At 44.0% G+C, this 27414-nt stretch overlaps 1 protein-coding gene across 1 annotated transcript in view; it reads right to left on the bottom strand.

Moving 5' to 3' along the window:
• Positions 1 to 27414, bottom strand: part of LOC124788660 (teneurin-a-like) — a 167503-nt gene that overhangs the window by 66739 nt on the left and 73350 nt on the right. Inside the window, exon 2 of the mRNA XM_047255936.1 lies at positions 244 to 363. Within this exon, the coding sequence (XP_047111892.1) occupies positions 244 to 363 (120 nt within the window). The remainder of the gene's footprint in view (positions 1 to 243; positions 364 to 27414) is intronic.

Genomic DNA, 27414 nt, shown 5'->3' with positions numbered 1-27414 from the left:
AAGAGGAGAAAATTTGCCAGAATTTGATAGCAGTCGTCAGCAGTTCAAGCAGGGCGCGGGGTGGCTGGAGAGGTGTAATTACTATAAAATTATAATTCCAATTGTCGGAGCCGGTGGTAGTAGAGCGGCATGTAAATGAGAAAGAGAGAGGGCGGTCTCGCCGAAACCGTGGAAGTATGCAAATTTTATAGTTGCCGTCTCTGAGTACGGGTTGTTTGTAAGATAATGCCGCGCGCCACTCACCCTCGGTCGGTGCCTGCGATGACGTCACGTCACGAGGTTCCTCGTCCTGCGCGGCCATCTTGGCGTCTTCGACGAGGATGCAGCCGGCTCCGTCGGGACCCGGCCGCAGGGAGCTCACGGCTGCAACACACAAGAAAGAGCAGGGCTAAGTCGACGAGCAGTGAGGGCGGCAGACAGCTGGTAACACAGTTGCAGGCCGCGAAACGGGGAAAAGGCTAACCCGGTTCATGGCGCATTATACCAGTTGCAGGGTGCCTATCTGACGACTTCCAGGAGCAACAAACATTTGATTTTCAATATTTCATGTGATGAATGTGATTAAATTTAAGTTTTAAAATGCTGAACCAATCTGTGTATTTAGAGGTACAATCTTATGCTAAAGGTTTAACACAGTAAGACTAGTATCACACTTAGAAAGTGTATGTGTATTGTGATGCAACATAACTAATAGCGCGCAAATACCCAGACTATATTCATCCAGTATTTGAGAATGAGGGCACTGATTAGTGACCTGCAACAAACTTTACACATATTTTCAAATCCTCTTGAAACTTTTCTCGCTGATACCTCTCAGGAAATGATGAAAAAAAAAAAAAACTTACTACATTCTCGCTATTAACGCAGTACAACTGCCGCATGAGACATGACGTTTTAATTTATTACTTGCTTACTACTAACTATATTCGTAACACATTTTTCACACAGTATCCGCATGTGCCACTGAGTGTATCTGCAAAATTATATCATTGCACGAGACATAGTTCAGAAGATACGACGTCGTAAACATGAAATGTGTAGGAAACTAGCTCTTGTTTAAAATGGTGCGCAAATTACTCAGAATATATCCTCTCCAGTGTTGGTTAATGAGAGCACTTAATGACTTCTATCAAACTTTAAACATAGTTTCAAACATTTTCTAAGCTTTTTCTCGCTATCATGCTTAACATCAAACATTTAGGACATTAAATCATTTAGGTCTGAAGCTGTTTTGTACATGGGAGTTCGTACAGAATCGGTAGATTACTGGTTTAGTATACTAAACAAGACATCTTTGAAAGTTTCTAGATGAATGGAAGCACTTTGTTTCGCTGGTGCCAATCTTCAAAGTTTGAGGGCTAACGCAGTCTTTTAGTAGTTAGTTGTGATGTGTGTGTGTGTGTGTGTGTGTGTGTGTGTGTGTGTGTGTATGTATGTATGTGTGTGTCTAACTACACACACACACACACACACACACACACACACACACACACACACACACAGAGAGAGAGAGAGAGAGAGAGAGAGAGAGAGAGAGAGAGAGAGAGAGAGACAGAAGGACATAGGCTAGCATGATGTTTAGCGTTTTTTATAGCTACCTGAAGGTATACCTGAATGATTCAATCTATGTTGTTCTCATTCCACAGACTGCGTTCCCTAAAGGTTTACAGCAGCAGGCGATCTTTACACGGTGAGTGTCCATTATACAACAGGTGGTTTACACTAACACCAAGAACACCGTTGTTCGTTGACAACGCGAAGCGCTCGAACGCTGTGACCATCTATACAGGGTGTTACAAAAAGGTACGGCCAAATTTTCAGGAAACATTCCTCACACACAAATAAAGAAAAGATGTTACGTGGACATGTGTCCGGAAACGCTTAATTTCCGTGTCAGAGCTCATTTTAGTTTCTTCCATCTACGCTCAATGGGGCACGTTATCATGATTTCATACGGGATACTCTACCTGTGCTGCTAGAACATGTGCCTTTACAACTACGACACAACATGTGGTTCATGCACGATGGAGCTCCTGCACATTTCAGTCAAAGTGTACGTACGCTTCTCAACAACAGATTCGGTGACCGATGGATTGGTAGAGGCGGACCAATTCCATGGCCTCCACGCTCTCCTGACCTCAACCCTCTTGACTTTCATTTACGGGGGCAGTTGGAAGCTCTTGTCTACGCAACCCCGGTACCAAATGTAGAGACTCTTCGTGCTCGTATTGTGGACGGCTGTGATACAATACGCCATTCTCCACGGCTGCATCAGCGTATCAGGGATTCCATGCGAGGGAGGGTGGATGCATGTAACCTCGCTAACGGAGGACATTTTGAACATTTCCTGTAACAAAGTGTTTGAAGTCACGCTGGTACGTTCTGTTGCTGTGTGTTTCCATTCCACGATTAATGTGATTTGAAGAGAGGTGATAAAATGAGCTCTAACATGGAAAGTAAGAGTTTCCGAACACATGTCCACATAACATATTTTCTTTCTTTGTGTGTGAGGAATGTTTCCTGAAAGTTTGGCAGTACCTTTTTGTAACACCCTGTAGTTATGTAATGTGATTAAATGTCCCGTTGACTTCGGAGCACAAATTTACACCGTGTGTTCGAATAGGAATGGTCAATATTCAGGAATATGACAAGACCTATCATTTGAAACAAAAACTTCATCTAGCCGTATTCCCAATAGTTTCCGCGGTAGAACACATTTAGCGTACATTGTTAGATTTTCTGTATTATTCAATAAATTGTCAGGTTTACACAAACACAACAGATAAACATTACAACAGGCGTTTTACAAATTGTTAATTGAAAAATGTATATTTTTAACACATTCATCTATAAGCATTGTCGTACACGTCACATTACTGCTGATGTACAGTTCCCAACAAATGTTCGAATAACACACCGCATTTGCGCGTTCTTTGGAGAACATGGTGTGTTGCTCGCCTGAGGGCATTTGCACGTTCCCTAATGAATGCAGCAGCATCCATGTTGCGACCAAGCACTTCATCTCGTGTGTTCACCTTTTTTTGTACACCTCAGACTTTACCCAAGCCCATACACGAAAATGTAAAGGCTTAAAGTCTGGCGATCTTGGCTGCCAGTTGACTGTACTACCACGGCCAATCTAACGCTTGGGTAAGACACACAAGAGCGCTCCACTAGCCCAAAAACAAATGTACATTAAATGTGTTTTACTTGGGAAATAATTGAGAATAGGGCATATGTCCAAATGAAGTTTTTTACTTCAAATGACCATTTCTCCTGGCGCTCTCCGTATGGGTCAATATTCTACAGAAACGAAAGAAACATCAGGCGCGCTCCAAGGATGTGTAATAGCATCTCTAATATTTTCAGTATACATAAATGATTTATGTAATTGGATCAGCAGCTCCATGAGATTATTCACTGACGGTGTTGTTGTCTACATCGAAATATTTAGTTAGATGATCGTACAGAAACGCAGATTTGGAAAAAAATTGCGCTTCGTCTAATGAATGATAGCTCCGTTTTTAATGCGGATAAATATAAAATAATGCATATAACAAAGAGAAATAAACTTGGCAATATCTGTTTACATGATTAATGGTGAACATATTAAGAACATCTACATGGTGTAAGTATTTACTGGTGGAACTAAAGAAGAGATATGAAATTTGGTTAGCAAAGAAAGTGAGTATTAGGGAATATGAATGCAGAGCCTCGATTTATTTTCTAGCCCATCATTTACTGGCCATGCCTCTGTACTCATCCTGTCTCTGTTGTGTATGCTACAGGACCACTCTGCGATAGCTGACTAAAGGGTGTTTTACTCAGCCTGCGGTAGGGGGCTTGAGTTTTCCGGTCCTCCTAAATGGGTAGTGGTCAGGATATATGAGGCTGCTTCAAGGTTGAGCGATTTCCTCTTGACTGCCGTTATGTTCCGACGCCCATTGCAGAGAAACTTCTAGAAGTCGTGGCAGGAAGAATCACCTCCCAAAGGCGATATGAGCGGGAACAGAAAATGGCCAAGTAACATGGCCACTTTCTACTACTGATTCTGATGGGTTAGAAGGCCTAAAAGTTAGATAATTTCGTGGAGCGTTTCGGACCTCGCAAAATGTAGGAGTCAGCCGGCAGTCATCGTGGGACTGAGGTGGCAAGTCGTGGGCGCTCTAGAACGGAGTTTGTATTTTAAAGTCGTTATCATTTCTGAAGTCTGAAGTGAGTGATCCTTCGTAACCGTCGAGATTATTTTTCCATTACTGAAAACTTACAAAGCATTCCAATGTGCGTTCCCGTGTACAGGCGTCAAATTCCACTTTGTACTTTCCGATAATTTTCTGCGAGTCTTGTGGTGTAGTGAGCATGGACTTATTCGGTGTAAAATGAAATGTCGAGCCATCAGTTAACAGGAGATGGTATGGATAAAAGTGACGGATTTGATAGTATTAATTTTACAATAAACTTCATTTGTTCCGAGAAAATCTGAGTGTAGGTTTTTGTTACCTGTGGGCATTATTGTTATTTTGTTGTCCTGGAAAGTATCGAATGGCGTTGCTAGGGGCCAGTTGGAGGTGGTTTATTGAACTGTTAGCGATGAACATATTCCAGTCTAGTGGTCGCATCTCAGACTCTCGCTACAGGACTTTCAAGCATTGACTTTGGAGAGATGAAAAATTTTACCCTGTCTCGTGGATCGAAGTGAAGCTGGTGACGCTTCTTCATACTGATTTTACAATAGCAGCAATACAGAGAATCAACCTCGGTCCGCCGATATACGTTTGAGACTAAATCCGCGGACCTGTACGTCACGTTTTTTGTCTCGTGCGCGGCACATCGGCAAGAGTACGTGGGTCCTGGCCGCGGCCGTGAGTGTGATTTCGCGCGACACAACGAAAGATCTAGGCAATGAGGAAAGGAACGTTTCAGTTTGAACGTTTCCGGAAAAAATGCAACGTATCTGTAAATGATGGAGAAATTTAGATTGGAATTCTTGGAAAAAAGACGATGTAACCCCTTTATTTGAAGAACAATGCGAATCTATTATTCTTCCACCATCGTATATCTCGTGTGGGGATCCTGTGAGTGAGATACGAGAGAACAGAGCCCTTACAGAGTTCCGATGTACTTTCTGCCACATACTGTGTGCATTGGTTTGAGTAGTATATAACAGGTGACTTCGAAAAGTAAGCTACATATTACCAAAGGCAATCAAAATATTTCCTGTTGAGAGCGTTGCGGCAGCGTATATGCAACGTAGTGCGAATACGATGCGGGTGTATAAGCATCGACATGTAGGCAATGGATTAGTGTGGCATTCATGTCTTTCCGACGTGCGTGCGGTAAAAGCGGAAACGTGAGCTATTACCAAATACGTCCAAACAGGACAAACATGCTGTTATTCTTTTCGTGGCTGCCGAAGGATAAACACCGGTAGACATCTGCCAGATAATGAAGAAAGTGTATAAAGTGTATGGGGCAACATGTGTCTCGAAAACGACCGTTGTGGAATTGTGCGCCAAGTTCTCTACTGCTTCGTGAAAATGCAAAAGCTGAAATGGAGAAATATGGCCAACCCAAGTGGAAGGTACTCGAGCACCCACCCTATAGATGATGATGATGGTGATTTTGATTTTTGGGACGCTCAACGGCGTCGTTGTCAGCGCCCGTGTAGATTGCCAATCTTTATACTCTCCAGTATCGCCCATTTCCCGAAAATGATGAAATGATGAGGGAAGTACAAACACCCAGTCCCCGGGTTGAGAAAATTGCCTAGCCGCTCGGGGGTCGAACCCCTGACCCCCGTGATCCAAAGGCAGCAACGCTAACCGCTAGACCACGAGCTGCGGAGACCTACCTTATTGCCCTGATTTCTCCCCATGCATTTTTTCGTCTTCAATCCTCACAAAAGGCCTTGAAAGTCAATTCCTGTCAGACGAGGACGTGCAGCAGGTAGCTATGAACTTCTTCATGCAGGAGGACACGCTGCTTTTACCAAACGGGTATCTTCAACCTGGCACATAGTTGGGTAGATTGCCTCAATGCTCAAGGCGATTTTGCCTGATCGGCATACAGATTCTGGACTGTACGGTCTTTGAACGAAAAGTTTTTGATCGCTCCGTATGTTACAGCAGGCCAAGTAACTTTTATTGAATGCTGCACCATACAAGTGACACAGATACTTGACACTACTTTTCACCGCAGTCACAAAATTTCTGTAAACAACGGTCGAAACGTTGTACCAATCGTTCGTTAGTCCTGGGCTATAGAAATGCGCTCCTTGGTCACGAAGCCATTCGACAACCACTCTGTGAACATCCTCATCGTTGGAAAATCTCTTTCTCCGCCCCCTCCCCCATCCCCTTGCAAGATGTTTCCTCATCTTGCCGAAAAGATGGAAACAGTGCAACATCTGGACTCCCCGATCAGCAGGCCACCCACGTCCGTACTGCAATCGTCGTACTGTTGGCACCGCTTCCTACGGTCGGACGCGTTATTGCGTTTGGTCCATACATTGTCACAACTTCACGGTGATTCTATGTGTAGTTTAGACGTTTTGCCCACAAGAATCTTACTGTCTCGCTTACTTCAACTTTGGAGTGGGTTTCCAGTTGCCGTGCCATTTCACTCCCCCACTCTAACGCGACTGTTATCCCTAAATAAGAAGCGTGTCTGCAGTAAACCTCAAATATGTATTCTATTCTGCCAATGCGCCTTTCTTGTCCCACAATAGCGTTAGCGGTGGGCGATATGTGTAATTTATTTCCTGAAATCTCATCATATGTAGATGTAGACTTAAGTGGTAAACAATAATCTCTTCCAAGGAACTTTTAGGATGAGAATTAAGATTTCGAATAGATCATGTGAATAAAAATATCCTATCAGCGCTTGTTGAAAGATCGTTCATTGTCTTCCTGAACTATTTCAGCCATTTCCAAAACGGACGAACAGGAACATAAAGACAGCCGAGCGAATGTTTCGTGATCGTCGTGGTGTCAGAAGTAATAATAAAGCTCGTGAATTCAACATTATCCATGATATATCATTTGAAGTCGTCCATGAACGGCTAAACTATGGAAAAGTTTGTGCTCGCTGAAGATCACGTCAACTGACTGGCAAATACAAATAGGAACGTTTGGAAATGTCGAAATCCACCGAAGGGGGGATTTGAAGGGGAAGGACAAGATTTTCTCAGCCACTTAGTAACCGCTGATAAGAGCTGGGTACATCACTACGAACCGCAGGGTAATCAGCAGAGTGTTGTAGAAAAACCCGTCTTGACCTACGGTAGAAACGTTTGAAAGCCAGGCTTCTGCAAGAAAGTTGATGATGAGAGTGTTTTGGGATATGAAATGTCCACTACTCATTCATTATGACCCTAAAGTTCACGCGGTGATAAGTGACAGGTACTGTAAGCTAATGCGATGTCTTCTTTCCCGTGTGCCCTTGTCCCGCATCGGCACTGAGCTGGTGCGGTTATTAACGGATTTGGCGTGGTTAGCTTAATGAATGGTCGGTTGCCCTTCCCGTCATCCTCCCTTCCCATCACCCCTCCCCCCTTCGCCCCCTCCCACCCCTGGGCCCCCTCCATCCAGGACGGAAATTGTTTACTCAACTGTCTGCGTGTAGTGTCGGTCATGCGAAAGTGAGCGAAAGTATTCCAAAAGATTGCGAATCGTGTAACTGAGGCGAGTCTTGGGTACTAGATCGACATTCACCTTGTGAGATGTAGGAAACCTCCTAAACACCACAGGCTGGCTGGTACAACGAACCTCGTCATTAATCGGCCGGGAGGATTCGATCCCGGACTGGCGCATCTCCCCGTCTCGAATGCGGCGCTTTAACACGCACAGCTATCCGGAGAAGTGCAGCTACTGATAGATCTTAAACAAAATAATGGGCCAGGTGTGAGTAGGACTCTCTCACTAGGGATCCGGTGCAGACTGAATCATGTATATAGACAGTTCATCTATTCCAGGAATCGAGAATCTCGACGATTTTTGCTTGTTATCGACATGATAGTGGGAAGATATCGGTGCCGGGAATTCCAAGACTTCCGAGATATTTTTTAAATTTGAGTTCTAACAACAAATGACAAAAGAAATATTTTTTTCTTGTAATACAATTACAAATTACCAATTTTCGGATTTCTTACTTTATTTTTACCGCTAAACCTTGCTTCTTGCCAAATTTCGTGATTTTAAGTCAACAGGAAGTACACTCTAGGTTTTGAAGGGTTCAAATGGTTCAAATGGCTCCGAGCACTATGGGACTTAACATCTGTGGTCATCAGTCCCCTAGAACTTAGAACAACTTAAACCTAACTAACCTAAGGACATCACACACATCCATGCCCGAGGCAGGATTCGAACCTGCGACCGTAGCAGTCGCGCGGTTCTGGACTGAGCGCCTAGAACCGCTAGACCACCGCGGCCGGCTAGGTTTTGAAGAGTGATTTTCCGAGTATCAAAATAGATGGGATAAATAGCCGTTTCTTTTGACTGCAGTGACTTAGAAACTTATAATTACTACACCGCCAAGGGACTATAGAACTTGGCATGTAACAAACTTCAATTTTATACGTGTAAACGTTCCTGATAAAAGGGGTCTTAACAGACGAACGGACAGACAGTTGGACAATAAATGACAAATTTTTTGTGATATAATTACAAAATAACAATTTTCGGATTTTTTTTTTCACTTGTACTGTGAAACCTTGCTTCTTGCCAAGTTTCATGATTTATCCTAAAGGGAAGAGCCCTGTAGAATTTGATCGGTGAGTTTTAAAATATGAGAATATGTAACATGGATTGTCGTATCTTTTGATTGCATATACTTAGAAGCTTGAATTTTATACACTGCTAAGGGACCGTAGATCTTAGTATGTGGCACAAATTTTCCTTTGATACGTCTACTAGTTTCTGAAAAAAGGTTTTTAACAGCCAGACAGACAGACAACAAAGTGAAAATAAAGGGCTACATTTTTTCCAACTGAGCTGTGGAACCCTGAAAATCAAAGCGACGAGAGAGAGCCTTTAAAAAGCTGTGATTTCGCTTAAGGACTGTGCCTGCTCTCGTACGGCTGGGAAAATACCCAGTGCATTCAAAATCTTGCTTTTTAACTGGTGGGGCACGTACAGTTCTGATTTAGCTCCAGCTGGTCTTCATCTTTTTTTCCAACGAAATAGCAACGGTGTGAATTCAAGTGTTAGTCTGATGGCAAGAATGTGGAAGCTGCGCAAAAGTGTATGTGCACGTCAGAAAACTTATTTCACGTCGGAATTAGGATCAAATACATTGAGGATGAGGAAGAATATGTAGAGAAATCGTGTAACTTCGCACGCTTTTTTTGCCTTTACTTTCTGAACTGTCCTCGTACAAGTTTCCTGAGGTGTTGGCATAAGAGCCAACACCGTGTTACTTGAGGAGGCCGAAATGCACGCTGTTAAAGCTCACGCAAACTGTCGTGAGGTCTGGAACAGGTGAGAGAAATAAGACTAGCAAAACAGGAGGTAACTGGTAGGATACTTCACTTTAATCCACAATTGGTGAACATCTCTCGTTACTGTACATGCTTCATTAGATACATAGCAAAGAATAATGGCGCCTTGCTAGGTCGTAGCAAATGACGTAGCTGAAGGCTATGCTAACTATCGTCTCGGCAAATGAGAGCGTAATTGTCAGTGAACCATTGCTATTAACGTCGGCTGTACAACTGGGGCGAGTGCTAGTAAGTCTCTCTAGACCTGCCGTGTGGTGGCGCTCGGTCTGCTATCACTGACAGTGGCGACACGCGGGTCCGACGTATACTAATGGACCGCGGCTGATTTAAAGGCTACCACCTAGCAAGTGTGGTGTCTGGCGGTGACACCACATTTCCACTGCAACTCTCACGAGGAGAACACATCAAGTGCCATAACCCAAATTCCCAGAAAGTTCGCTCAGTGGAAGAGGAGCCAAAACGAGCGAATACATGTCTCCGCTTATAAGTAAAAACTAGACTGTTTATGAAAAAACGATCGTCAAAGCTTTAGACGTGCAATATCTCAGCACAACTGGTGGCTGAGTGGCTAGCGTCGCGGCCTCTCACTTCTGCTTCTCGTGTTCGAACGACGGTTATCGTGTTTTAGTTGTTTTATTTATATAATTATTTATATTAGTTGTGAAATTACAACTGGTTTTCACAATAACTGTCACACAGTTATTATCAAATATGTGTGTGTATGATATTTTCTGGGGTTACAATGTTCTTAAATTCTCATATTTTTATATTTCAGGCTAATTAAATTCTTCAGAAATACTTCGCTCATTCCAATGGGTGATACCGATCGTAGAAGCTGTCGAAACACAGAGATTTCCAATATCACGAGCATCAAAGGGTGGTTTGTGGACAACATGGTTGTGGAGATGAAGCAGCGATTAATATGATTAATCAATTATTTCAAAACAGTCTTAATCGCGTTTATTATTATTATACCGCCAACCGGTTTCAACCCGACGTAGGGGTCATCTTCTGGGTGTTCACACCATTGGTATACTGCTGGTGATGTCACTCCTGTCTACATAACGGCAGGAAACTATTAGTTTCCAGGAGTGATACCACCAGGAGTCGACCAATGATGTAAACGCCCAGAAGATGACCCCTACGTCGGGTTGAAATCGGTTGGCAGTATAATAATAATAATAATAATAATAATAAATGGGATTAAGACTGTTTTTGAATAATTGAAAGGCAGGTTTGCGTTGGTGACATTTCTTCGTATGAATCTCACTCGGGAAAGAAACGTCGTTAACACTACTGATGATTACAAACGTCGGCAACAATTTCACGCGGCGCGGGGTAGCCGCGCGGTTTGGGGCGTCTTGTTACGGTCCGCGCGGCTCACCCCGTCGGAGGTTCGAGCCCCCCCTCGGCCATGGGTGTGCGTGTTGCCCATAGCGTAAGTTAGTTTAAGTTAGATTAAGTAGTGTGTAAGCATAGGGACCGGTGACCTAAGTGGTTTGGTCCGATAAGGTCTTACCACAAATTTACAAACCATTTCTCCGAGAACCATGTATAACGGACTTTTCCAAAAACGGGCACTTACAATTAATTATGAATCAAGATGCACTACAGGAATTTCAGAGAAAACAATTTCATACAATTTTTCCAGTCAGTTATTTTTTTTCTTTTTTTCTTATTTATTTTGTATTCATAAGCCAGCCATACAATTAGAAGTCAAATAAGGACAACTTTATTTAAATATACTTTGGAAGACATTCGTGTACGGTAGTATTCTTTTACGAACATGTGTAGATAAATGAGAAACAAAAATAAAAATAATAACTGGGTTTCGAACACAGGGCGGAGAAGTGTGAAGCCGCGATGCTAGACATTGTGCCACCGCTTCAGTTGGACTGTTTACTTACTAAAAGGCACATAAATCACTTCGAAAACTTTCACCATCGACTTTTCAGGAAAGGTCAAATATCTGCTGATAAATAGAGACGTTTTCGCTTATTTTGAACCCTTTTCCACGGAGCGGATTTTCAGGGGAATTGGGTTATGGCACTTGCCGTGATGTCCCCGTCAGTCCGTAATGCGCAGTAGCCGGTTATCCGCACCGCGGTAAAATATCTGAACAAAACAATACCCATACCACCGCAGAGTGGCTTACAGTTCTCTGCATTACGCGCACAAACGTCCCCGGGAAACAGAGGGGGGAGATGCGCGACAGGTGTCTGGCCGCAGTCTGTCAAGCAGCGAGCAGCTCGAGTGCTTCCGGACGGCCGCCGGAGTCTGGCTGTTGTTCCACGAGAGAGCTTATCTGTGCGAGGCGCGGCCGCTGTGGGTCCGGAGTGGGCGCCGGACAATACGAGTGCCTCTCTGGCGACGGGCGACAACGGGCAGTGGGTGGCGGGGGCGGTGAGGAGAGGACGGCCAAAGCGAGGAGGGGCCAGGGCTGCCCCCGAGGCATTAATCACCGCACCTGCCACGCAGGAGGGGCGCCGGCCGGCTCAGCATGCCGCGGAGGCGGACCTCGAGTGGCGTGTCTTACACCGCGGTCCACACTTACACCTACAAACTTGTAAACAAGCATTCCACTACTGGTGAGTTGCTGCCGCCGCTGCGGTCTTCAATCAGAAGACTGGGCTGATACATTTCTCCGTGCCACTCTAGCCTGTGCAAGCCTGCAACCTACATCCATCTTTTAAATTTACTAATGTTGCTGCGTAAGTTCGTAGCGTTTTTTTTATTTTGCATACTGGTACTCCTCTCCCTATGTACCTACATCAATTTTTTTAAATTTATAAGGTTGGTGCATAAGTTCGTAGTGTTTTTGTTTTACATGTTGGTACTCTGCCAAGCGGTTCTAGGCGTTACAGTCTGGAACCGCGCGACCGCTACGGTCGCAGGTTCGAATCCTGCCTCGGGCATGGGTGTGTGTGATGTCCTTAGGTTAGTTAGGTTTAAGTAGTTCTAAGTTCTAGGGGACTGATGACCTCAGAAGTTAAGTCCCATAGTGCTCAGAGCCATTTGAACCATTTGTTGGTACTCCGGTTGCTATGAGTTTATTTAAAAAAATGGTTCAAATGGCTCTGAGCACTATGGGACTCAACTGCTGAGGTCATTAGTCCCCTAGAACTTAGAACTACTTAAACCTAACTAACCTAAGGACATCACAAACATCCATGCCCGAGACAGGATTCGAACCTGCGACCGTAGCGGTCTTGCGGTTCCAGACTGCAGCGCCTTTAACCGCACGGCCACTTCGGCCGGCTAAGTTTATTTATCGAGTGTTATTTTTTATTTGTAGTTCACAGGTGCTTTTCGAGTTTACATATTGTCATTTGGAGATGGTGAGTGGAGCTGTTGACGCTAGAAGATTGAGTGCCAAATGGAGAAATCGGAATGTTTCCGACATATTCTCCTATTGAGTTCAATAGAGGGGTGACAGCAACAAAGGTAACCAGAAACGTTTGCACCATATATGGGGTTAATGTCATAGGACCAGAGCACGGAAAGAAAATCGGTTATTCGTTTTAAGCAGGATTGCTTTGAAAAAAAAAAAAAAATAAAAAAAAATGTGTGTGAAATCTTATGGGACTTAACTGCTAGGGTCATCAGCCCCTAAGCTTACTCACTACTTAACCTAAATTATCCTAAGGACAAACGCACACACCCATGCGCGAGGGAGTACTCGAACCTCCGCCGGGACCAGCCGCATAGTCCATGACTGCAGCGCCTGAGACCGCTCGACTAATCCCGCGCGGCGATCGTTTTGACATTAGTGACTCTCTACATTCACGAAGACCTTCGCGGTTTAATGAAAATTGTTTAAACGAATTGATCCACAGTGGCCCACGTCATTGTACTCTAGAACTCGCAATGTGATGAACTGTGATCATTTCACCATCGTGCGACATTTCCGCGCTATGGCGCAGATTCAAAAATTGATTGTATGGGTACCATGCTCTAAGCCAAAATCACAAAAATCAGCGAGTGGGCATTGTACAACTCTACTTTCTCATCATAAATTAGCTCGTGAACAACATCGACCATTCCTACACTGTATCTCCCCCCGTCGGAGGTTCGAGTCCTCCGTCGGGCTTGGATGTGTGTGTTGTCCCTAGCGTAAGTTAGTTTATGTTAGATTAAGTAGTGTGTAGGCTTAGGGACCGATGACCTCAGCAATTTGGTCCCATAAGATCTTACCACAAATTACCTACTCTGTATCATTACAGAGGACGAGGAATGGCGTCTTTACGTTAACATAAGAAAATGAAAGAAACGGTTGAGCTCAAACAAAGCAGCAGCTCTCCGGACAAAGACCTACACGCATCCACATAAGACAGTGTTACGCATCTGGTGTAACAGAGACGGTGTGGTGTACTACGGATTGGATTCCCGAGGTGTAACCATCACTGTGACATTTATTGTCAACAACTGAGATGTCTTGCAGAAGTAATCCAAAATGAACGATCAGGACTACTGCGTGAATCTGCATTGTGCTAGACTGACAAAAAACATTATACAGGTATTGGATTGGGAATTTAAAAATGGTTCAAATGGCTCGAAGCACTATGGGACTCAACTGCTGAGGTCATTAGTCCCCTAGAACTTAGAACTAGGTAAACCTAACTAACCTAAGGACATCACAAACATCCATGCCCGAGGCAGGATTCGAACCTGCGACCGTAGCGGTCTTGCGGTTCCAGACTGCAGCGCCTTTAACCGCACGGCCACTTCGGCCGGCATTGGGAATTTATTCAGTACCCACTCTATTCACCTGATCTTGCGCCTGCAGATTTTCACCTTTGCCGCTCTTTATCGAACAACCGTCTAAGAAATTTCCTTTCTGGATAAAAATGCACTGTGAACGTGGGTTAATGAGTTCGTCGCCTCAAAACTGCGTGATTTCTACAGTTACAGAAATGAAAAGTTATCCCAGCGTTGACAGATTGTTGTAAATAGTGAAGGGGAATATATTATCTATGACAAAAGCCGGCATTATGTATATTTGTTGTGTTTATTAAACTTATGCAAAAAACGCTATGAACGTATGGAACAACACAATATTTTGGCTTCAGACACGATCGATCGTACAACCAGCACCACTCCACAGACCTAACGCAAAACTTTGAGTTAAACTAAGCAGACAGGATAAGCTCAACATTGTGGACAATACAAGATACACTATCTGATCAAAATTTTCCGCACACTCCTAGGGATGCAGAATTGACCACTAAGACATTGGTAGAGATCAGAAACGAAGGGAGTACGAGGCTAGTGTCGCGGATCAAAATTTACAAATCAAGGCACCGCTGTCACATCAGTGTTAACGGGTTTCCTTCGTTCCCGCTGTAGCCCCACGAGTATGACGAGTCTGACAAGTGTGACGCAGCGGTCGCTTCATACTCGTCGACTCGTTTCCTCTTACCCAAGCCCCAAGAGAGTGTGAGGCTTGGTATGGGAGGTGTAAGATGAGAATTAATTGATGCAAAGTACACAACTGCATACGTGTTCAGATAGAGGAATGATAGCTGGAACGAGAGCAACGTCATTGTTATATCCATGGGATAGAAAAGCGCGCTCTTTCTGTAGTCATTTGGTCATGGTAGCTTGCGTTTGTGGCGTTTGTGGGCTAACAGCGAGTTGTGTAGTTTATCGTTCATTTCTGTAATTTATTTTAATAGTTAACTACTATTTAGAGAGTGCGCTTCATCCTAATGTCATGTTTTGTGGTACTATCATTATAGCCTCGGTAACGCCTCGAAAGTGCGTATATGTCAACGTAACTGTTAGAGATTCTCTGAATAGATATTAAATATTAAAATCAATTTATTGCAGTCTGGAAACATTTTTGTCTATATAAATGCATGTATAACAATAACAATATTCACTCCTAACCGATCAGTCGTTATGTATTATTTAGGTAAGTCGGAAATTTTGTGACAACTTACACTTGAGAAAGGGCATAAAGTCGAAATCACGATTGTGTGAAATAAAGGAACAGCAGTTTACAGTTTAATGCTGAAAATTTCTTTGAAAACATTTGCGTATGTAGCGGAAGTGCCGCGACTCCGTGGGCATATTTGCGAACTCGTGTGCTCGCTCTCCTTTCTGAGTGAGTCGAGTCCACTTGTACCCGACAACAGATTCAGGTGACGAGTGGGCTGCAGCGGAGACTCACGAGTCGAGTCTACGAACACACGGAGAAGAGCATTTCGGAGACAACGTCACAAATCTCGTTGGCGAGTTTAAAGCGAAAATACGGAGCTCATTTCTGATCTCTAGATACTAGATGTCACCAGTGGTGGAGCCGCCAGTATAAAAGGGAACAGGGAATACTGTGTTGGTAGTAAAGAAGCAACAACAACAAAATAGTTCGGTCAGAAGGCTGACTTAGAACGAGGAATAGTCTTTGGATGACAACTTTGTAACAAATCTATCAGTCTGCAGGCTGGTTTGATGCACCTCTCCACCCAATCTATGCTGTGCAAGCCTCTTCATCCCTGCAGAACAGCGGCAACCTACATCCATCTGAAAATGCTTACTGTTGTCAAACCATTGTCTCCCTGTACAATTTCTACCCTTCATACTTCCTTCTGTTACCAAATGGACGATTCCTTGATTTCTCAGCATGCGTACTCCCAACCGATTCTTCTTTTAGTAAACTTCTGACATAATTTTTTTCCTTCCCATTTCGATTCAGTGCCCCTTCATTAGTTATCCGTTCTCCTGTAGTACCACATTTCAAAACCTTCTAGTCTCTTCTTGTCTGGACTGTTTATTGCCCATCTTTCACTTCCTTCCAGGGTTAAGTGGTTCAAATGGCTCTGAGCACTATGGGACTTAACATCTGAGGTCATCAGTCCCCTAGAACTTAGAACTACTTAAACCGAACTAACCTAAGGACGTCACACACATTCATGCCCTAGGCAGGATTCGAAACTGCGACCGTAGCGGTCTCGTGGCCACACCGGCCGGCCTTCCAGGGTTACACCGCAGGAAAAGTTCCCCAACAGTTAAATTAATGTTCGAGATAAAAATATATCTCTTTTTCAGAAACGTTTCTCTTGCTGCTGTCAGAGAGCATTTTGTATCCTCTGCTTTTCGGCCATCGTTTTACTCCCCAATCAGCAAAAATCATCCACTGCATTTAGTGTTTCATTTCTTAATCTAAAACCCTCATCGTCGCTTGGCTTTATTTGACTACATTCCATTACCCTTATTTTGCTGTTGTTGATGTGCATCTTAAAAACCCATTTCAAGACAGTATCCATTCCATTCAAGTGCCCTTTTAAGTCATTTGCCGTCTCTGACAGAATTGCGATGTCACTGGGAAACATGAACATTTCTATTTCTCCTGCCTTAACTTCTGAACTTGAGTTTCCTTTCCTACTTCCTCATTTGTTTCCTTTACTACTTTCTCAGTGTACTTGTATAATAGAATTAAGGATTACTTACAGCCTTGTCCCCCTCTCTTCCTAACTACCTCTTCCATTTCATGCTTCAGTCTCGTTTGCATACGAAATGTAGAAATCTTTCGCTCTGTGTATTTTATATCTGCTGCCTTCAGAATTTCGAAGAGAGTACTGGCGAAGTAGAGCTTGCAGATACGAGGATTATCTGGAAAGAGAACCTCAACTGATGGTGTTAACATCGCAGTCGCTGATTTCAGACAACTTCTCTTACAATTGTAGCTTCTTTCTCGGATACTTTTGAGAGAAGTTCCGACGTCAACATTACCAAGCGTTAAACCATCATAGTCGCTTTTTCAAGAGGTTTTGAATGCCGATAAAAAGTATATCGTTCCACTGAAAAGCAGACACTTGAATCAGTGTCTTGGCCGTTACATGAGTTAAGTAAATTAAACATAAAACGGTATTACCTGCTCCAATGCGTACTAGTATTTGGCGAAAACCTCGTTTGATATCTTGAACTGTTCCGAAATAAAAGAGGTACAACTATTAGGTGATTCACTCTGCACACCGTTTTGCATCTCTTCTTAATTATTTTGCCATTTCGATGTTCGGAGTCCGGCTGTGGTGCCTTTCTTTCCTACACATCCTATCAAATACCACCTTAATGCCGATCGAAACAATATTATACCGTGAGTGCAGATTATTCATCTAGCTATTTTTCTGCCCAAATACACTCCTGGAAATTGAAATAAGAACACCGTGAATTCATTGTCCCAGGAAGGGGAAACTTTATTGACACATTCCTGGGGTCAGATACATCACATGATCACACTGACAGAACCACAGGCACATAGACACAGGCAACAGAGCATGCACAATGTCGGCACTAGTACAGTGTATATCCACCTTTCGCAGCAATGCAGGCTGCTATTCTCCCATGGAGACGATCGTAGAGATGCTGGAAGTAGTCCTGTGGAACGGCTTGCCTTGCCATTTCCACCTGGCGCCTCAGTTGGACCAGCGTTCGTGCTGGACGTGCAGACCGCGTGAGACGACGCTTCATCCAGTCCCAAACATGCTCAATGGGGGACAGATCCGGAGATCTTGCTGGCCAGGGTAGTTGACTTACACCTTCTAGAGCACGTTGGGTGGCACGGGATACATGCGGACGTGCATTGTCCTGTTGGAACAGCAAGTTCCCTTACCGGTCTAGGAATGGTAGAACGATGGGTTCGACGACGGTTTGGATGTACCGTGCACTATTCAGTGTCCTCTCGACGATCACCAGTGGTGTACGGCCAGTGTAGGAGATCGCTCCCCACACCATGATGCCGGGTGTTGGCCCTGTGTGCCTCGGTCGTATGCAGTCCTGATTGTGGCGCTCACCTGCACGGCGCCAAACACGCATACGACCATCATTGGCACCAAGGCAGAAGCGACTCTCATCGCTGAAGACGACACGTCTCCATTCGTCCCTCCATTCACGCCTGTCGCGACACCACTTGAGGCGTGCTGCACGATGTTGGGGCGTGAGCGGAAGACGGCCTAACGGTGTGCGGGACCGTAGCCCAGCTTCATGGAGACGGTTGCGAATGGTCCTCGCCGATACCCCAGGAGCAACAGTGTCCCTAATTTGCTGGGAAGTGGCGGTGCGGTCCCCTACGGCACTGCGTAGGATCCTACGGTCTTGGCGTGCATCCGTGCGTCGCTGCGGTCCGGTCCCAGGTCGACGGGCAAGTGCACCTTCCGCCGACCACTGGCGACAACATCCATGTACTGTGGAGACCTCACGCCCCACGTGTTGAGCAATTCGGCGGTACGTCCACCCGGCCTCCCGCATGCCCACTATACGCCCTCGCTCAAAGTCCGTCAACGGCACATACGGTTCACGTCCACGCTGTCGCGGCATGCTACCAGTGTTAAAGACTGCGATGGAGCTCCGTATGCCACGGCAAACTGGCTGACACTGACGGCGGCGGTGCACAAATGCTGCGCAGCTAGCGCCATTCGACGGCCAACACCACGGTTCCTGGTGTGTCCGCTGTGCCGTGCGTGTGATCATTGCTTGTACAGCCCTCTCGCAGTGTCCGGAGCAAGTATGGTGGGTCTGACACACCGGTGTCAATGTGTTCTTTTTTCCATTTCCAGGAGTGTAGCAGAATTCCCCTATTGCTTTTAGTGGTTCAAAAAATGTTCAAATGTGTGTGAAATCTTATGGGACTTAACTGCTAAGGTCATCAGTCCCTAAGCTTACACACTACTTAACCTACATTATCCTAAGGACAAACACACACACCCATGCCCGAGGGAGGACTCGAACCTCCTCCGGTACCAGCCGTTTAGTGGTTCATTTCCTAATTCCCGCAATACCACGTGAGTTTATTCGATTACATACCATAGGACCTGTCTCAGTTTCTTTCACATTTTCTTCTGGAGTCATCCCTCTCCACATGACAGTGCCCTTCGATGTATCTGCTAGCTTCGATAGCCTGTAGTTAACATAAATACGCTTTATTCCAGTCTCCTCCGCTATAATCGTTGTTAGATTTGTAAGCTCCGTACACTGATCATCGAAAATATCTTCGGAGGAAGGATGATTAATTTTAATTTTCCGTAGACGACGAATCCGTTAGAGACGGAAGAGTATGTCCTTTCAAAGTAACCTTCCCGGTATTCGTCTTAAGCGATTTATTGAAATCACGGAAAACCTAAATCTGAGTGGCCGGATGGGAATTTGAACCGCCTTTCCATGGGAAACGCGTCCGGTGTCACACCACAGTCACCTTTCTCGGGAAATGCAATCGAAAACGCCCCGACAACGTTAAACAAATCGTCAACAGCACTATGGTGGACAAATAAGATAACAATTGCAATAATTGGCTGTATGAAAGAGAGAATATTTGATACAGAAAATGTAAGATCCTTTCAGCTATTCACCAACCAGAAATCACTAGCCGCAGAGGTTACTGCATAGCAGGCGTGCTTCTGTGACACTCCTAATGTAGCAACGTAAGGGAAGGTATATGTATTCAATTGACGATTTCATCTGCTAATCTCAAGTAGAGATCAGATATTAAAAGACAACTGCGAGGATTTCGTAACACTTAAAGGTACCGAGTAAATAAAATAGCCACGTAAATAATTTGAGGAGACACTGAACATAGTTATTAGATAGTCTGTTTGAGTGCTTCAGTTGATCGCTGGAGTAAATGAAGCATTACGAGCCCAAAATTAGCAGCAGCGCCTTTACCAGGCAACCCAGCTGTCATATTATGTGGGAACGAACAGCTGCAAAAGTGGAACCTATTATCGGTCTCACCAGACAAGAGAGCCCTGCGTCGTGTCGACAGACGGTCTTCTTTGGGATTCGGGTGTAATTTCCAGTTACGTCGCTTTCATGTCCAGTTGTGACGTTATTTTGAGGATAAATAGCTTTCATGCATAAAATATCGAACATCATAAATTTAAGTCGAAACGCTGGCCTCCATTCATGGAATATCATGGGCGGACTACATTCGAGTGGGAATTGCATCTTTGGGCGCTCTGTTTCGGTTGTGTAACTAGCAGACAACAGTGTTTATGGGGTCCCTTTTTTAAGGAATTACTGGCATAGAGGTCATTACTTGATACTATTCTATTCCACGGACTTGAAAAACTGAATAGGAAATTATAAGGGGTGGACAAAATTGTGAAATAGCAAAAACACAACACATTACCCCGCATAATGTGATGTAGCAAAACCGCTGCCATTCAAAACAGTTACCAGTCGTCTCGGAATGGATACATACAGGTCTTGTATGGGATGTTTTACCATTTTCCCTGCAAAATAGTGGCAGATTCAGGTAACGATAATGGAGATGGACATCCAACACACTACCTTGTCTCCAAGATAGGCCATACAGGCTCAATAATATTGAAACGTGATGACTGTGGTGACCAGTGGAGATGTGATAATTTATCCTCGTGTCCAGGAAACCATTGCTGGACGATGCAAGCTTGTGAACAGGGCTCTGTCGCCTTGAAACACAGTATGGCCATTGTAGAACAAACTTTGTACCATTGGATGGATCTTATCAGCCAAAATGGTCACATAATCTTTGTCAGTAACGCGATCTTGCAGGGTACCCATGGGCCCCATGGAATACCACGACATGGCTTCCCAAATCAGCACCGAGCCCCCGCCATGTGTCGCTCTTGGGACGTAAACTCTGCCAGAAGTTGGAATGAGTTTGCGAGAAGACTCATTGGACCAAATGGCTTTCTTCCACTGCTCCATAGTCCAGGTTTTATCGTTTCGGACTATATTTTCCTGTTACGGGCATTTGCATCACTAATGCGTGATTTTTGGAAATACTGTTCACCGTGCAGTTGCCAGCTTCTGGAACTCCCTTCGTGTTCTTTTGGTGCTGACAGGCTTCGCGAGTGCGACATGCTGTTCTGCAGTGACTTTTGCAGCTGGTGTCGTCCTTCATAATCCTCTTCAGTGATCGTCCGCCACGATCACTCAGCACACACTTTCATCGGCATTATGACTTAACGGATGATGTTTTTGTGCTTTACCTGTATGCGATATGTAGGCCTATCTTCGATATTGTGCCTCTTGAAGCACCGAACACTTCGGATACCTTGGTTGGGGAGCATCCATCATAGGAGCTGCCGACATTCTGATGCACTTAGCTCCCTTTAATACACTCACCACTACACGGAACACTGTTCTGACGACGAGTGACATTTGGAACATATTGAGGACACTGCACAGGTGATCTTCGTGGTCAAACACAACAGCGCAATCTGTAGACGTGGTTACCGCTGGCATTTATGTTCGAGAGCGCATGTCTCCGTCGTTTCCATATTTTCGTCCAATCACCACGAAAGAACCGTACTATAGAGGAAGAAAGCTTACACGAGACGGTCAAAGCCAAATTGAAGCAATAGAAAAATGTTCCCATAAGTAAATCCAATCTAATTGTATAAAACGTTATTTATCAGCTGTTGACATTCAAATTGGCCGAGACGTTCCTGAAACAATTAATTTGGTGCAGAGCATTGCATGGAAACGAATCGTTGGCCGTGGGAAACCATGAACTACAGTATTTCGCCGTAGCGTTTTTCTGTCCTACCCTATTCGCCCTCTGTCGTATCTAACTCTATAACTCTAACATTCCTTACATGAGATAAACTGCGGAGACAGTTAGAGAACTGTCGTGCAGTTATCCAACAGGGCACAATGCGGACTTTCTTTTGAAAATTCCCTTTGAAGCTCTTTGACGATTATTGTATGCATTTACCAAAGTTCCGCCTATTACGATTGTTTCAGGGTGCCTCTGAATTTGTTCGATCTCTGCTGTGATGTCATCGTAATAGGAATTCCAAAGGCCAGAGGAGTTCTGTGGTATCGGTCGCACTAGAATCTCGCGCTAGGTATCAAAACACTTCATGCACGTGATGTTATAGTGCGAAACAGGTATTCAAAGAAAACTAACAGTTCTACTGCATCCATCGCTTATATTGACTAGTATAAGCCTGTAGGTTTGGGGCGAAGTGCTGTCTACCATTCTCTGCGTAGAGAACTGCGGAGTATGTATGTGGATGTTGAACAAAGATCTCGAGTAACGCTTACAATCACGTTGTACTTGTAAGGGAAGCATATACTCACCGGCTCACCGATATTGCTCATATTTCGAGCGATTGCAGTAATACTTGGAATAACAAATACTGCTGTACTACGACCCGCTTCTCAAGCGGTTTTGAGAGATCGTGGTTCAGAATACTAGAAGCCTGATAATACCGATAATAATCATTGCATTCTTGTCCAGGTATAAGCAAGGCACAAGAAAGAATCTTCAGGAAATGAACATTTATTTATCATGGTTACCTGCCATTGTCAGCAGGAGAGCGATCTCTGAATTTGAAAAATGCAGTCGGCTTAGAAGAGAAGTTTTATTTTCCCAGATCGCAATAAATACATATAGAGAAGACTAGTTTCGTCACTTTAAATTGTCGTCTTCAGATCATCTAGATCCATCAACCATTGTGCCACTCCATGGAGTCTCTCGCATATGTATGTATTGCGATCTGGACAAACAGAACTTCTGTAGTAAGACAATTACATTTATTTATCATACAGCCATGCGCTTGTCGAAGTGAATTACTTGCGATAAATACATTTCTGACTACGTCAAATATTTACTGGATCGACTGCAGAATAGTTCTACATTGTTGCAGGACCAGAGAAAAATATCATCTCGAGAAGTTCGCGTTAGTCATCACTCCCTGCTACTTGCTGCAACAGTTGACATGTCTGGTATTCGTATGATAAAATACACGCTGTTTGCGTCAACATTAATTGTGAACCGCCATTTCTTTGAAATGCTAAAAATCAAATGTTCATGTCAGAGAGTGGCATTAATAAAACGTAACTGTGCACGTCAATACTATGTTTTTCATCATTTTAGAACACATACCACCCCGAGTAAGCCGTTCAGTCTAGGGGTAACGTCTCTGACTAGTAACCAAACGTCCTGGGTCCCGGATTCGAACGCAGCCAACGTTTAAATTTTGAATACAAATCATCAGCAATGGCGGCCGAAGGCTCCCGGCATGAGTATTCACCCTCGTTCTGCCAACGGCCTTTTCAAATGGGGTGCAGGAGCGGACAATGTTTCAGAATAACCTCTTGCCCTTTGGGTGGGAAATTGCCCCTAAGAAGGCGAAAAACTAGCAATGATCGACGGTGCGACGATACAGAAGGCAGTGGAAACTGATTCATTACAAGCACACAACGAATGTGGGATAATATCAACGCCAGCATAAAATGGTATAACGTGAGTAGAATTCGATATGAATAGGAAAGCAGGGCAGAGAGTGTGGTAGTGTGAACAGTTCTGTGATAGGGTTGCTCTCATCAGAATCGACGTCAAACCAACGACAAAAGCAATAGTTCACGTATACAAGTCGACGTCACAAGCAGAATACAAAGATAAAGGAAATCAGGATACTGAACGGCTAATTCAGTATGGAAAAGGAGATAATCATCCAATAATCATGGGGAACTGGAACGGCTTAGTAGGGGAATGAATATAAGACAGAGTTACGGGAGGTTATGGGCTTGATAACAGGAACGACAGAGAAAAAAGACCAATCGAGTTCTGCAATAGGTTTCAGCTGATAGTAGTGAATACACTGCGCACAAATCACGAGAGGATAAAGTATACTTGGAAAAGGCCAGGAGATGCGGGAAGATTCCAAGTTGATTACATCACGATCAGTTAGAGAGTCCGAAATATGATATTAGATTGTAAGACGTACCTAGGAGCAGATATAGACTCGGATCGCAATTCAGTAATCATGAGAAGTAGGCTGAAGTTTAAGAGACTCGTGCGGAAGAAACAACGTGGAAAGAAGTGAGACATTGGAATACTGAGGAATGATGAGATGCGTTTGAACTTTGCTGAGGGTGTAGGTACTGCGAAAACGAACACCACAATAGACAGCTCAGTTGCAGAAAAATGGCGCCTCTAAAAATCACATCACGATGTTGGACAGAAAAACTTAAGTACAAAGAAGATAACTGCGAAGAAACATTGGGTAACAGAAGAAAAACTTCAACTGATCAAGGAAAGCAGGAAGTACAAAATTGTTCAGGGAAATGCAGTAACACAGAAATGTAAGTCACCTAGGGATGAAATACAGAGGAAGTGCCTTAAAGCCAAGGCGAAATGGCGGCAGGAAAAATAGGAAGAAAACGAAAAAGGAATGGTCGCCGGAAGTACTGATTCGGCGTACAGAAAAGCCAAAATAACCTTTGGTGAAATTAAAAGCAAGGGCCTGAACATTAAGAGTGCGGTGGGAATTCCACAGTTAAGCGCAGAGGAGAGAGCGGATTTGTGGAAAGAGTACACTGAAAGCATCTACGGGGGGGGAGGACCTGTCTGATCAAATAATTGAGAAAGAAATGGGAGTTGATATGGAAGACATAAGGGACCGAATATTAAAGTCAGAGCTTCATAGAGTTTTAGAAGAGTAGCGATCAAATGAGGCAGACGGGATAGATAACATTCCTTTGGAATATCTGAAATAAATGGAGAAGTGACAACTGAGCGACTATTCAAGTTAGTTTGTAGAATCTTAATCTGGAGACATACCATCAGTCATTCGAAAAAGTGTCATCAACACAACCGCGAAGATAGTAAAGGCAGATAACTACGGTAACTATCATATAATCAGATTAACGGCTCACGTAACCAAGTTCATGACAAGAATAACATGCAAAGGAATGGAAAAGAAAATTGAGGATCTGTTCGATGACGATCTATTTGGCTTTCGTAAAAAGTAAGCGCATCAGACAGGCACTCGTAACGTTGCAAGCAAGATTTAAGAAAATCAAGACACGTTCGTAGGATCTGTCAAAGTGGAAAAAGCATTCGACAGAGTGAAATGGTACAAGACGATTGAAATTCCGAGAAAAATAGGTGCAAGCTATAGGAAATGACGGATTATATAGAATGTGTTTAAGAACCAAAAGGGAGCAATGCGAATGGAAGACCACGAACCAAGTGTTCGAATTAAAGAAGGTGTAAGGCAGATGTATTTCTCCCCTACTGTTCAAGCAATGACGGAATTAAAAGAAAGTTTCAAGAGTGGGACATAAATGATAAGATTCGTTGATGATACTACTATCCTCAGCGCAAGTGAAGAGGAATTACAGAACGTGCTGAATGTAATGAAGAGTCTAATAAGTGCAGAATACTGGCTGAGAGTAAACTAAAAAAGTACGAAAGTAATCAGGAGTAGCTGAAATGAGATTGGCTGTAAACTCAACATCAAAAATTAAGGACCGCGAAGTAGACGAAGTTTAGGAATTCTACTTTGAAAGCAAAATAACACATTACGGACGTAGCAAGGAGGACAGAATAGGCAAATTACCTCAGGCAAAGGTAACATTCCTGGTCAAGAAAAGTCTGCTAGTATCAAACATTGGCCTTAACTGGAGAATGTACGTTTATAGCATAGCATGATGTGGTAGAGAATCACTGATTGTGAAAACCAGAAGAGAGAAGAATCTTAGCGTAACATATTTTAACCTATTTATGCATCCTTTGTGGATTCACATTTTAACATGCAACTGAAGACAGGACATATCTCCTGAAACCTTACCTTTGTATAAATAATATATTTGTTTTAAATGTAGCGACTTTATTATGGACGACGACGAGTTTGAGACGTAGTGCAACAGAAGGGTGTTGCACGTTAGGTGGACTCATAAGGTAAAGTAGAGAAGACTCTCCATAGAACCGGCGAAGAAAGGGTCATGTGGATTACACTGACAAAAAGACACGACTGGATAGTAAGACATATGTTACGACAGCAGGGAATAACCTCCATGCAACTTCAGGGAGCCGTAGAGCGTAAGAATTGTATGGGAAAACAGACTGGCTGGCCACTCGTCGGAACAGTCATAAAACTGCCACAATGATATTTTCACTCTGCAGCGGAGTGTGCGCTGATTTGAAACTTCCTGGCAGGTTAAAACTGTGTGCCGGACCGAGATTCGAACTCGGGACCTTCGTCTTTCGCGAGCAAGTGCTCTACCAACTGAGCTACCCAAGCACGACTCACGACCCGTCCTCAAAATTTTACTTCCGTCAGTACCTCGTCTCCTACCTTCCAAACTTCACAGAAATTCTTCTGCGAAACTTGCAGGACTAGCACTGCTGGAAGAAAGGATATTGAGGAGACATGACTTAACCTCAGCCTGGGGGATGTTTCCAGAATGAGAAGACAAAGTTCCGAGTTCGAGCCTCGGTCCGGCACACAGTTTTAATCTGCCAAGAACAACAACCACGGCAAATGCTGCTGACCTACCGATGGTAATGATGAATTACAAAAATGATAACTTCAATGCGATAAATTCTTAATACGCACATGAATATATTAAGAAATAAATTTTTATTTCATTACATCTCGTTATTATACTCCGGTTATATCTAGGCAGGAATGTAACGAGTATCATTATGATACTTGTTCCTTTCTAAAGAAACATGATTCGTTGTAGCGATATCACGTTTTAGTGGAAGATAAGGAAAAAACTGACCAGACGGGCAAAATTTTGGTCTGCCGCCTTAGCCTGTTGTTCTGCCGTCGCTGTTGGACGGCTGATGCTGCCGTTAAGTATATAACAGATTCGTAAAGCTTTTAACCTCAGTCTCTCGAACTATCGTACTACAGCAACAGTTGTATCTAAGTACGGTATATACTACAGGCGTGCAAAAGATATGCTGCTTTTCTTGTTAGTCGTCTACTACCGGCTGCACAGCCTAGCTTCCAGACAACCCGCTCAGCCAAGACGATGTGCGGTTTGCCGCTGAGCAGAGTTGCCAGGCCACAGCCTCTGGCCAGGGGCTGCTGCCTTGAAGACACTGGGGCCCGCGGCTGGGTGAAGCGGAAGGGAGGGATTAACGGCGGAGCGGGGGAGCGAGAGAAATGGGATTCGGGGGGTGTCACGTCGCGCGG

This window comes from Schistocerca piceifrons, chromosome 3 (genome assembly GCF_021461385.2).
Source record: "Schistocerca piceifrons isolate TAMUIC-IGC-003096 chromosome 3, iqSchPice1.1, whole genome shotgun sequence".
Taxonomy (NCBI): domain Eukaryota; kingdom Metazoa; phylum Arthropoda; class Insecta; order Orthoptera; family Acrididae; genus Schistocerca; species Schistocerca piceifrons.
The sequence above is the reverse complement of the archived record's forward strand: the minus strand, read 5'-3'. Positions and strand labels throughout refer to the sequence as shown.